Raw genomic sequence first — 12,863 nt, 5'->3', positions numbered from 1 at the left:
TATTCAAAATGTACATTCTCTTGCAGGTCTCCTTTGATTGCTGGACATCATTATAGAAAATGTAGAGTAGATACAAATTAAAATTAAAAAAATAATTGAGAGCTGAGAGTAAAAGGAATTTTATGTATATTTCGCAAATTGAATAAGTCTCTGCCACAGACGGGTTGCATATGAGGAAGACTACTTAAATAGATATGAGACAAATTTTTAACAAAAACATTAAAAATGTTGGGGTCCCGTTAATATTCGACCACGGTAGTACAAAATATTCATTACAAAGATCAAGTGAAGATACGGCATTCACAATGTAGTAGAAGTTAAGTTCTGTGGGCAGGTTCCCCATCATTTGGGTGTGCAGCCTGTTCTTCTTAATCACGCAGATCGTGAATGAGTTGATAATGGATTTGACGTAGATTTTTGGAAATCCAGAACTTGAAGAAAATCAGAGGCATTTTTAAGGCGTTCCCCTTTGTAAGAATGTACGAAGGGTAAACGGACCAATAGTCGGATAAAGGTAGAGGAACATGCAAGGATAACCGGATGGCTTTCTTCCAAGTGAGTGGTACGCTCTTAAACGCCCACCAGATCTTGTGAGGCGATACCTCGGCTCGCGAGATCCGTAGGATTGTTGCCAGATCGCACATGCGTCGAACTTTTAGAGTCGCTGACTTGTACTATTTTGGCCACATGATTGGCCAAAAAAGCTGTCCACATGTGTCTTGCTTAGCAAAGAATGATTGTAGAATCGGTCCAGAAGAAGGTCTAGTAACTCTCGATTGAAGGAGGAGGAGAAAAGTGCTCAAGTACTGAAATGCTACCAAAGATTGTTCCCATAAGGAAAGGATAAGCTTTGGAAGCTTTGACGAAGTGGAAATTTCAGAGTGCTCTAAAGCGATTATCTTTCAATGATGTTTTGCATATCTTTAATCGCTATACCAAATTCCTGAGTAACCGTAGCCAGGTTGATCAGAATCTTAAGTTGGCTTATGACAAGCAAGCGCTTATACTCCAATCGCTCGCAAAGCGCGCATCACGCCGGCGCGAAACCATTGTCCGTGAGTGGGAATTTCGCGATTATTTCGTTGGTCTCACCTTTAGTCTTTGAGTTCAAACGAACAATTTATCGAACGCCGGCAATATCGGATTGGTGACATAGATGGCTGTGAAAAGATCACGGAAGGTTGGTCAGACATGGTCTACTCCCGTTGACAAGGGAGTCTGTTCGGATGCCTGGAAGGGCTCGTGGCTGTGTCGAATGGCCAATGCATTGGTTCATTGCAATGAACAGATAAAATGTCGAAGTTTGGACCTGGAAAAGTGTTTTTGCAGGAAGTTCTTCTTCATTACTTCAATATAAAGAAAACTGCTGCCGAAAGCCAGAGAATGCTACCGAACACAGCTAATTTGTTTGAATAGAGCAATAGCCGAAAAACGATAAGAATATGCGACAACGCACGATGCAATAATTTTCCATCATGAATTCACAAATTGCTAGAAAGATGGGAAAAAGTCATAGCTTCAGATGGGAAATACTTTGAATAATACTATTGTAGATGATTTTCTTAAATAAATGTTCAAAGTTTGAAAAAAACCGCACGAATTAAGTTATAGACCTAATATTTGCCGATTTTTACATTTTTTTTTTAAATTTTGACTAATTTTTTTTTTCAATTTAAAAAATTTAGCCGATTTTGAAAATTTTTTTATTTTTAAAATTTTTATTGGTACAATTTTTTGGTTTTTTTTAATTTGGCCGATTTTTACAATTTTTTTTTTATTTTTTTAATTGGACTACGCCTTTCTTCCCGACCACCTTTCCATAAGGATACAAATTTCGAAGTTATTCGCCCCTAAACTCTTTCTTATTATTACTGTCTTCACATGTCTGTCCGTGTTCTTGAAAGCTCAATATCAGGAGATTCCAGAAGAATTATAACTTCTGACGGCAGCCTTTTTTATAAGCATTCCGTCAGATCTATAGGTAAGAGCAGTGGGTCAGAAGAGGCGCATACTCTGTTAAACACGTCTGACATAGCATGTTTCTTTATTTTTATTTCGCGCTTCAGACGTATTTTCGCCGAGAGCTCCTAGATAAAATACGGAGGTTTCCAGAATTTTGTGCCCATGTACCAATACCTTGTGCACAGTTGGAGACATTAGATACAACTCAAAAGTTTTAACGTATAAGTTAAACGTTTTTGTACATAACATACATATGTCTTTATATTTTGCTGAGCATACTTTTTAATCACAACTAAAATTATAAAAACGTGTTTCAAAATGGTCGCTAATTTAAAATTGCTGATAAAGTTTTGCCAAAGCTCTATAGGCGGTATTTCCATCGTTGCTATTGCCACTTCTATTTTCTTAGGATTGCCAACGATCAGTTCTATTTCATCTGACAATCTCCGTTAAATATTTTGTTTTCGTACAGAAAACTCATATTTGTTAGAACCTGTGACTCGCCATTTCTTTAAGTCAATTCTATACGATACTTTTAATATAAAACTTGACGAATCGCATACATGCAGAGGGCCATATTTAAAGCAAAATTTTAAAGCGTAATTCTAATCGAGTTTTGGTGTATACAATAATAACTATAGTATTGATAATTTCTAAAAATTTGACTGCGATCAGATAGAAATTGTGGAAGTTATTTAAGAAATATTTTTGAATGGGCAAACACGCCTACTTACTAGGTGTTTTAGATGCTTTGGCCGACAATCTGGTATATTGTGCCATCTATGGTATATTTTGAATGTGGTACTATATCGATACACTAAATATATTTTTTGGTATATTTTTAGTACTTTCGGTATGTTTTGAAAACAATACCTCAATATTTTGCTTTTATTCAAAATGGGTAGCGGGTATCTTACGAGTGTGCTTGACTGTACTAGCTTTCTTAATTATTTCTAACTGATTTTGGAGAAAAATTTAACCAAATAATTTGATTTTGACAAATGTGTGAAATCACTGCTTATATATAATTGTCCTGTTGATCCATTGAAGCTTTAGCGTTGCTTGCAAATGAGCAATGTGTGTGTGGCGTGTTGCAAATCCCAAACGGCATTACTTTGCATTGGTACAACGGGCCTTTAGCAACAGGAAGACCGTGCATTGTCGGAAAGTCTCATGAAGAGAAATCTGCCAGGAGGGATGCTTCATATGTAGACCGTTTATTAACCCTCTAGTGCCAAAATTTTCTTTTCCAAAAAAAAAAAAATTATTTTTGGATTCAGTATGTATTAAAAGTAAATGTTTGTTTTAAAAAAATTTTATTTTTGCTCGGATCGAGTTTTATATGACTATAACTTTGGACCGCCTAGAGGCGGCTTTGGGAAAATGGGGCAACAAAAAATTAGGTAATCAATTCTCTTGTTTACATGTTTTATTATAAATAATATAAAGGTTACCACCAAAAGCAAATAAAATAACAATTAAAACTAAAGTTACTTAAATTCACAAAGCTTCAAATATTTGTGTACATAAAGTTCGTTTACTTATTTGTGATTAAAATCATAGAAAGTCTTTTTTCTGTGAAAAGCACAGGTTTATATTATATATACGGCCGACAATTTGAGTTTCGGAAGTACATCCAGGAAGCTTACAAGTTTTTTTGTCAGCGCGTGATAAAAACATTGGAAAATAATCGACGATATCATAACGTACATTATTAATCGGTAGGAAAGTTTTCCTCCCTGTGCATTTATTTTCCTTTCCATCAACTTGTCGCGGGCGCCCGGGTCCTTTTGTCCGACACCTCCCATGTGGCTGTTGCATTCGTGGATAACATTTGGGCAATTTATTTATGTCAACGTACTTTTTTTTCGGAACGAACAAAACGACTTTTTGGATTCGTTTTATTCAGGAAAGGCTTTGTGCCCGCGTAAGTCGAAGCAAGCCGTACTGCTTTATTGTCCTTCCAAATCGTCAATGACAGTTCGACTCCTGATGCAGATCCACAAAATTCTGTAGAATATCCGCACTTGTTTTTTTAAGGTCGCTGTCAGTTCGCAGCTTACAATTTGGAATGCGATTCGAGCGAATAGTTCCCAATGAAAATATTCCCCGGGACTTGAGATATACAAGACGCGGCAACGAAGTATAATAATTGTCAAAGTAGATAATCTGATTTTTGAAATCCGGAACATTGCGTGACAATTGAACAACTTCATTTGCTGCCGCACCAAGATCTGGTGAGCTACTTTGAACAACGTTGTCACCTGTTCCACAATATATATCGAAATTATAGCAAAAGCCAGAAAAGTCACATCATTAGTCAAAACGTCCTCCAATTATTCTTCTCCATCCGTATCAATGTCAAAATCGATAGAATTTAATAATTTTTCAATCTCCATATTGGAAAGAGCTGAGCTTATTCAGTCGTCGTCGTTCCATGTCTACTTAAGCAATTATTTGTACTTAGATATGTTATACATTTTTTTTCACGAATTGCCTCAGACCGCCTCTAGACGGGCTACTTTATAAATGCAATAAAAAGCAAACGAAAATTTATTTTTAGTGTGAGTTTCGTATTTTGCGTCCTTGAGGCTATCAGCAACACGGTACAATTTTTTTTCAGCAGCAAACTAATATTTTAATAATAATAAACCAATACACAATTGCTGCTCCAGAGAATCTTGTCTTTCCATAACAGGTGGAACAAGTCAATTTAATTGTTTCATCGGAATAGCATGTCAAGCATCTACGTTAAGAGTAACCAGATGCGTATGCTATTATCCCTTAGCATATAACAAAATTTTTGAAATAAATATTCAAAGATTGAGACAGATATTAAATAAATCTGTTTGAATAGCGACTGAAAATTTTTTAAATTTGGAACAATTTTTCCGATCAATAGCTGATTGACTATCTACACATGGGATTGTAGCGCCTAAGTCTAATAGAACCATTATTGAATATCCGTCGTCTGGAAACGGTATTAATTTATCATTTCGCTTGTCGCTTTCATGAATAATTAAAACGAATACTAAACTAGGAACTCAAATCGGCAGATTTATTTATTATTAATTAACGGATGCGGTAGTGCGGTAGTAAATTTTGGCCTCAACGATTTTTGGCTTCACTCCTATGTATACCAAATGAGTAAGAAATCTACAGTCGAGTCTGCTTGACTATGAGATACCCGCTACTAATTTTTTAATAAAAGCAAAAAAGTGAGGTAATAAATTAAAATAAGATAAGATACATCCAAAAAATAATAAATCATTGTGAACGCTATATATAGATCTGGAAATAAGTTAAAACAAGTAAGAGTGTGCTCGACTATGAGATACCCGCTACATATTTTGAATAAAAGCAAAACATTGCGGTATTTTTTTTAAATATACCAAAATACAAATATACTAAAAATATACCAAACGGTATATTTGTTATATCGATATATTACCACATTCTAAATATACCATAGACGGCGCAATATACCAGATGGTCGGCCAAAGCAACTAAGTAGGCGTTTTTGCCTATAGAAAATTATTTCTTTAATAACTTCCATAATTTTTATCTAATCGCAATCAAATTTTCAGAAATCATAAATACTATAGTTATTATTGTATACAACAAAAATTCGCAGCTGTAAAAAAAAATTACGCTTGTTATTCGATTTGGCAAAAATTTGAAACAAACTTGATCTGCGTGTAAACATAACAAATGCTGTCGAAAAAAATATAAAATATTGTTTTATCTATATCGGGAACGGTGTTCATACTTACGGTCGGACAGATAGACATGGCTATATCTTTATATATATATATATAAATATATATATATATAATATATATTTAATTGTGTTTTCGCGTAACGCGAAGGTTAAAAAAAAAATAAAACAACGATTTTATTTTTAAATAACTTGCAGACGAACTTTATTGGTATTGCAAGATTAACGGGCTACGCCTCTTGTCTGAGGAAAGTGTATTTAAAAACTAACTTTACAATATGTTGAGTTTGAACAAGAAACTTCTAATTGCGACTTAGAGCTAACATATGTGTAATGTTTTGTGTATGTGTTAGTGTTTTAAAGCTGAGTCCTCAAATTGCATCAGAAAATTTTAAGTGGCGTGAAATTAGTCGCCGCTGCGACGAATTTATGTTTAGAATATGATCTTTAATTGAATGCAATAGATCCTTTTTGTTTGTTACGTTTGGTCGCTGTCGTGACAAGTTTATGTTTGGAATATAATATGATCTTTATGTGAATGCTATAGGATATTTTGGAGATAGGGGAATAATTACGGGAATGCGTCACGTACGAAAAATAAGTGTGGTGGTGGATATGTCACTATATATATTGTAAATAGATTAGGGGTCTATATATATGTCTATATATATATATATATTCCATATACATATATAATCTATTTATAATAAATGATAGGTAATAGGTAAGAAGTGTATTATAATTCCGACCTTATAATGTATTTAAATTCTTGACCAGGGTCAATAGGCGAGGCAATATAGCCATGTCCATTATCTAGATGTCAGAGAATATAAGAGATAGAAATAATTTTTTTCAGCAACACTTACTATGTTTGCAGGCAGATCAGGTTTGTTTACGATTTTTCGCCACGCCCACTTCCGCCCCGCCAAATCGACAAAATCGAATAACAAGTGTAATTTTGGTACATACAATTAGATTATCAGCCAATACAGGTATGACCCGCAGTAGGCTTAATTTGCAATATAGAAGTTTTTCTCAAACAACTTCTAACATAATTAACCGATTGCAATAAAATATTTAGAATACTGTGGTTAATTATTGTTTATACCAAAATTTGCTACACTTTCTTGAAAAACTTTATCTGCGTGCAAACATTACAAGTACTGTCAAAAAATTATATATCTGTCTCTCTTAACTATTTCCTTTAAAAAGGTCATACCGCTGTAGATACTGGAAAAAAATGAATATGTTCTTAATACTAATGTGTGTTACTAATTTAAATAAAACACTTAATTCGTAAACAAATTTTCTGTCCCCCAAATTTTGATATACTCCTATTCAATTATTAATTTCTTATAACTTTCCTCCCATATTCATTTCATTTTAAAGTTTTAAATCAAAACCAAAACTTTATCTATTTATCCTGCAATGTAGCCTAACAAGCACAGGACCTTTTGGTGGGAGCTGTCAAGTCCATGGTCCTTTACCGCAACTTACTCACTCGAGCTCTGAAGATTTAACAGCGGTTCCCGATTTAGACATTGGAAATTCTGGAATAAGAAGCCCAATTTTAAATAATCCAGCATTTTCTCATTCAAAATGCCCTCCACGAGTTCATCGCAGCTGTTTTTGTGTTCGCTTTATTGCCGAACATACTAAAATGCAAGAGGATTCTACTAAAGTGAATTTTAAACTTATTGAACAAACAAATTTATATTTTTTAACACGACTTATTTGCATTACAGGTTAAAGAAGATTGGAAATATGTTGCAATGGTGTTGGATAGATTATTTCTATGGATTTTCACGTTGGCTGTTGTAGCTGGTACAGCCGGAATCATATTGCAAGCACCAACTCTTTATGACGATCGAATTCCAATAATTGAACAAAAGGATTTGGAGTTTTCCGGAACTTCTGCTGGCCGCTGTAGACCTCCCCAATAGCATTTTTATTCCAAAACCGTGCATATAATTTCGAATTGACCGTAATGTATTTGTGTGTCAAATCAAGCAATCACAAACGTCAGCATTACAGTTTTCATAAACAATTTATTTTTCAAACAAGAAAATCTATTGTCAAAATGTCAGATGTATTGATATTGAAGCATTACTCAGCTTGGCCCCTTAAAAAATAAAATACATAATTTGTAAACCAATTCAAGTTAATCTTTATTTTAATCATTATGTTATATTGATTTCCGATTATGAAAATTTAATATTCTTCGTTAGTATTACAAATTACATTAATTACCCTTAATAGTATGTAACAGAAACCTATATATTTTTGACCGACCCTTCGAAGTGTTATGTAAACATATCGGTAAAAAGTTAAGCCATTCCATGAAAATAATTTGTGTTTTATCTTGTATATAATAATAATAATAATAGTCCATTTAGTTTATAAAATATCTAATTATATTCTGTTAATTTATATAATTTAAATAGTTTACCGTCAGCAAACAAGAAACTTTATAGATAAATCGAACTTTCTATACCCTGTACCCAATTAAACGCATGAAATCAGGTAGGAAAATATCAAGTCCTATAAAATATTCACGTTCTTATAGAATTAACATTCTTAGGTTTGTAGTATTTTAATAACAGGAAATTTATGTATAAATTTATGTACAACAGATTTTATCACTCACTTTTTTCAAATTTAAATCGTCTTTTTAATGTGCTTTTCCCAAATGAGCAAAATTTTTGACGTGCGGAAAATCTATATTTTTCGCAAGCTCCACATATTTAATATGCCCCTAAAATTAGCACGTGTCCTATTGCAAACATAATTATTGTTTAAGCAACTTCTACAATTTATATCCGATCGCAACGAAATTTTCTTGTATAAATACTGTAGTGACGGGATAATAGATGGCGTGGCACTTGTTATACATATGTATGTGCGAGAAATATATCTCTATCTTTTATAGTATCTAAGATCTAGGTGTTCATACGGGCGTACAAACCGACGAATATGGCTATATCGTCTAAGTCTCGATCGCTAAGTCTGAAATACTTAGCTATTTTAATAAATTGTCCTTGAAAATGCCGCGTCTTACGCGGAAAGTTTATACTTGACACTGGGCATTGTTGATTAGCGTCAGTAACTGAGAAACTATTAATAGTTGTTATTGTTTCCCGTAAATAAATTATGTTTTACATTTTTGCAAATTATAATTACATTTTTCATGATTTCTGAAAAATTGATTACTTTAAATGCAATAACTCAATGGATTTCAGAAATAATTCCGCTTTTGCTCTGTTTTGCTTTGAAAATGGGTGTCCCACATTCGATGTCTTTTATTGTCAATATTTCAACCAAGCTCTTAAAATTTGAATGGAGTTTAATGGGATGTGATTGAAAACAAATAACTCATACGAATAATAATAAGCTGCATTTTTCCATAGACTAAATGTCGATCATCTTACCCAAATCATATTATTTATTATTCGCATATTAACTTATAATTAATGATTACTTTATCTTAATAACTATTTTTTTTAACATTTGACATTTTAACATATATATATATATATATATATATATATATATATATATATATATATATATGTTATGTCTTCTTAAAAGGTCAATTAACTATTCATTCGTTAATAGGATTAGTTTATAATTACTTTATTTCTTAAATAAAATTAAAGCAAAAGAGAATTAAGAGATAATTGACCATTTGTAGAGAATTGTTGCCAAATTAGATAATAGATAAGAAACGGATTCTAATTAGGTTAACTATTATTATTACATAATAATAATATTATGCAGTGTATTTATCAACTTCTCAAAGTACTAACATTTTTTACTTAACTTTACTATCAAAATTGAGAAATAAGTACAACAACTAGTGTTCAGAATACTGATCGTATTCGAAGGGTACCGGGTATTAAAAGTAGGTGATTTATCTTGACAACCCGTCAACAAAAAAATTACAAATGAAATACTTACGAAAAAGTCCGGCCGCAAGCGTCAAGATAATGTCTTAACATTTACAAATATTTATGTAAAAAACTGTAATATTTTGCATACAAATAGATGACCACAATGCAGAACATGGCTATTAAATTTAAAGTCGAAAACATAAGTCATTTCGTACATTAAAAAATGCCTAGCTTAGAGACACATACACATTTTATGTATTATTGCAGTAAAGCCAAGTATTTTTTATTATAATTGCGTCAACAAAATATGATCACTTTGTACGAGATATATTGGATATTAAAAATATGTTAAGCAGAAAGAAATTCAAGTAAAAATTAAGTGAAACAGATATATTTATACTGGTATAAAAGTTTTGAAAAAAAATATCGTAATATTTTTTTTTCAAAACCATACTGAAAACCATTGCGAAAAATTAAATAAAAATTTTCAATACATATGTATGTACATATATCTGCATGTCACATAACAATGATTGTGTTTATGTATATGACATACATTTAAGTATATTACTACTTTGGGAAAAAGTATCGAAACTATGGTTATTGTTTAAAAGCTATTTAATTTTTCTTCTAAATTAGTTTTGTTTTTGAAATATCCAAAAAAGTCTTTAGAGCCTCTACCCCTAGGGTAGAAGCGTATTATAACTTTGTCCAGACGGGAAACGAAACAAAACGAGACATCTCTGACCCCATAAAGTATAAATATATTCTTGATCAGCGTCAACAGTCGAAACACTATAGCCATGTTCGTTTGTCTGTCCGTATGAATATCCAGATATCAGAAGTTATGAGGAATAGAACTATGATTATTATCATCACTTGTTATTTTTGCACCCAGATCGGCACCACAAGTAAAAAAATAAATCAAAGCAAACGTTGTTTTGCAGCTAGAGTCGATTTTTGGAACGTTCGACAATGATCAATTATGATCCCTGATATAAAAGTTATATATACATATACATATGTTATTCAATAAAAAGTTGTATATGGAAAAACGGCTACTGTTTTCATGTAATGTAATACTGTATCGATGTACCAATTGCAGTCCTCGGTATTTTTTGCAATTTCTTTTGCTATATTTAAAAGGTACATTTTAAGAATAATACCGCACTCTTTTGCTATTTTCTGCTTAAAAATGTGTAGCGGGTACCTCACAGTCGAGTATACTCGATTATAATATAACTGTTGGTTTTGGTTTCAATCTTTCCAAAATGCTGTCTACCAAGCAATCATTAAGTTCAGCGCATAGCTTAAAAGTAAATCTTACCAATTCACACAAATCCGGTGTGTCCGAAATAATTTGCATCTATTTGATGACTAAATTATCTGAAATTATACACAAAATGGCTTACACTGAGCATTTCCATGAGTTACACTGTCGTACTGTCGAAAATTGATGATTTTCAAACTTAAATTTTTAGATTTTTTTACCTTGAACGCCTAACTTCATGAATCTTTAAATATAATTTACTATTCAACTCAAATTTATTTTACAAATAAAAAAAAATTGGTGCCGGCCTCAATGTCTAGTAAAAGCGATAGTTAGTTACCGAAAGAATTAAATTTTCGGTCAGATAAAAGCAGTTTCGTTTTAAAAGAACGATAAGCTTTAACAAAATTTTTTAAAGCGATTAAGCTACCCTGTGTATCATCAGCTTTTGTTTTATTTACAATTGGAAAATGTAGCAAAAACCAATTCGGTCATAATAATTTTGCCAAATAGAGGAATATGTTATTTAAAAACAATTTTGATATCTCTTGTTCTTCAGCTTCGTTTTTAAGAAATTTATTTTTAAATAGACGCATACCGATTGTTAAGAGTTAATGAAGTAAATCGATTGTCTTTTTCGCTCTGCTTTTCTGTTTAAAAATTTATAAGAAGAAATTGAGAAAACGGACTAAATATCACTATTTTCAGAACTAACTTGAAGTGAAAATATATTTAGATATATGTGTGACACACATTGTGTGTATGGACATTATAAGGCCACATACAACTTCGAATTGATTTTTTAAATTATTTTTTAAGTAGCGAGTTAGTACACTTTATTAGACCGATCAAACATTTTCAATTTTGCTTTTAGCACTCCTGGCAATTTAAAGCAAGACTGTACTACTAATCGCTCAGCATCGCCACAACAAATCAAAAATTCTTTTTATATAACCATACGTTTAAAATAATAGTGTTATTCAAAATAAAAATTATCGATTAAAAGTACAGTGTTTAAATTTGTAAGTCCAGTAGTTTTTATTAGTATTTCGAGAAAAAGAAAGAACAGTTTCGTAGAGGTGAATTTGGAAAATTACAACATAATTAAATATTTAATATTAACTAACATGTTAGATGATTTCCATCTACCATTTACTAAAGTCGAAAGGCGGTCCCTTTTCCTACAAATATGCAAAAAATTAAATTGGACTATTTATGACTCTCTACAAGAAGTATATTTGGATTATTTCATATAATAGTAACCATAGTACACAGTCGCTTTGTTCAAGCAGTGTTGGGAAAACGAAATAGCGTGAATAGATGAGATAATTAGTTAATTATATTAGTTTACCAAAAATTTGTGAAATTATCTATCTATGCTTTTTTTATTTAAAAGTTCTCGTACATTGTGAATGAGCCGTTTAACAACATTCAATTAGTATTCATGGTTCAATGCCTATTTGATTTATAGTTATATTGGCAATCTACTTGAAAAGAATATCGTTTCTTAATAATAGTAGTCGAAAAAAAACTTGTTTAAATAAGTACATACCACTTAAATTCCTAACATACGTATGTTGCTAAATGATTAAGTATGTATGTATGTGTGTCGTATACTTCAAATTATCATACAAAATGTGAAATAGAAAGTTAACATTATATTTAATAAGTGAAATGTTAGTTTAAAGTTCATATGGATTTGTTACATAATAAAGTTGAATATAAATGAAAAGAGAAATTTAAACCATTTACTTTTCTTATATAATCGGCCAAGTGATTAAAGTACACTCTCTAATTTAACATGTAACCAAATGAAAAGTTAAAGTAATTTATTTAGGAGCACGTTCATTAACATTTTAAGAGCTGTTTCCAGAAAAGCAAAATCGTGTTTATCCGCACAACTCCATATAGAAAAAAACATACCGTCAACAATTTTGGCGGAGGCATTTCTTTTCGTAGTTTCCAACACAAAATAAATAAAGGGAATTTAATCTTGGATATTGGAATGTATGTGGATGACAAA

General features: G+C 31.7%; 1 protein-coding gene and 1 long non-coding RNA gene across 10 annotated transcripts in view; both read left to right on the top strand.

The window, feature by feature from the left end:
- Positions 1-8,696, top strand: part of LOC133839263 (acetylcholine receptor subunit alpha-like) — a 108,087-nt gene extending 99,391 nt beyond the window's left edge. For 5 of the 9 annotated variants that reach the window (XM_062270674.1, XM_062270676.1, XM_062270673.1 and 2 more), the window contains 2 exons: positions 7,115-7,361; positions 7,426-8,695. In XM_062270674.1, the coding sequence (XP_062126658.1) occupies positions 7,115-7,361; positions 7,426-7,623 (445 nt within the window). In that variant the 3' untranslated portion in view covers positions 7,624-8,695. Of the gene's footprint in view, positions 1-7,114; positions 7,362-7,425 lie in introns of those variants that run through there. The other 4 variants (XM_062270682.1, XM_062270679.1, XM_062270681.1 and 1 more) reach the window with 2 other exon arrangements.
- A 1,315-nt stretch (positions 8,697-10,011) lies between these two features.
- LOC133839268 (uncharacterized) lies at positions 10,012-11,304 on the top strand. Its single transcript, XR_009894085.1, has 2 exons — positions 10,012-11,171; positions 11,215-11,304. It is a non-coding gene; the product is annotated as an uncharacterized LOC133839268 (long non-coding RNA).
- The last annotated feature ends 1,559 nt before the right edge of the window (positions 11,305-12,863 follow it).

The sequence above is a fragment of the Drosophila sulfurigaster genome, chromosome 2R, assembly GCF_023558435.1.
Source record: "Drosophila sulfurigaster albostrigata strain 15112-1811.04 chromosome 2R, ASM2355843v2, whole genome shotgun sequence".
Classification (NCBI taxonomy): Eukaryota; Metazoa; Arthropoda; class Insecta; order Diptera; family Drosophilidae; genus Drosophila; species Drosophila sulfurigaster.
The sequence above is the reverse complement of the archived record's forward strand: the minus strand, read 5'-3'. Positions and strand labels throughout refer to the sequence as shown.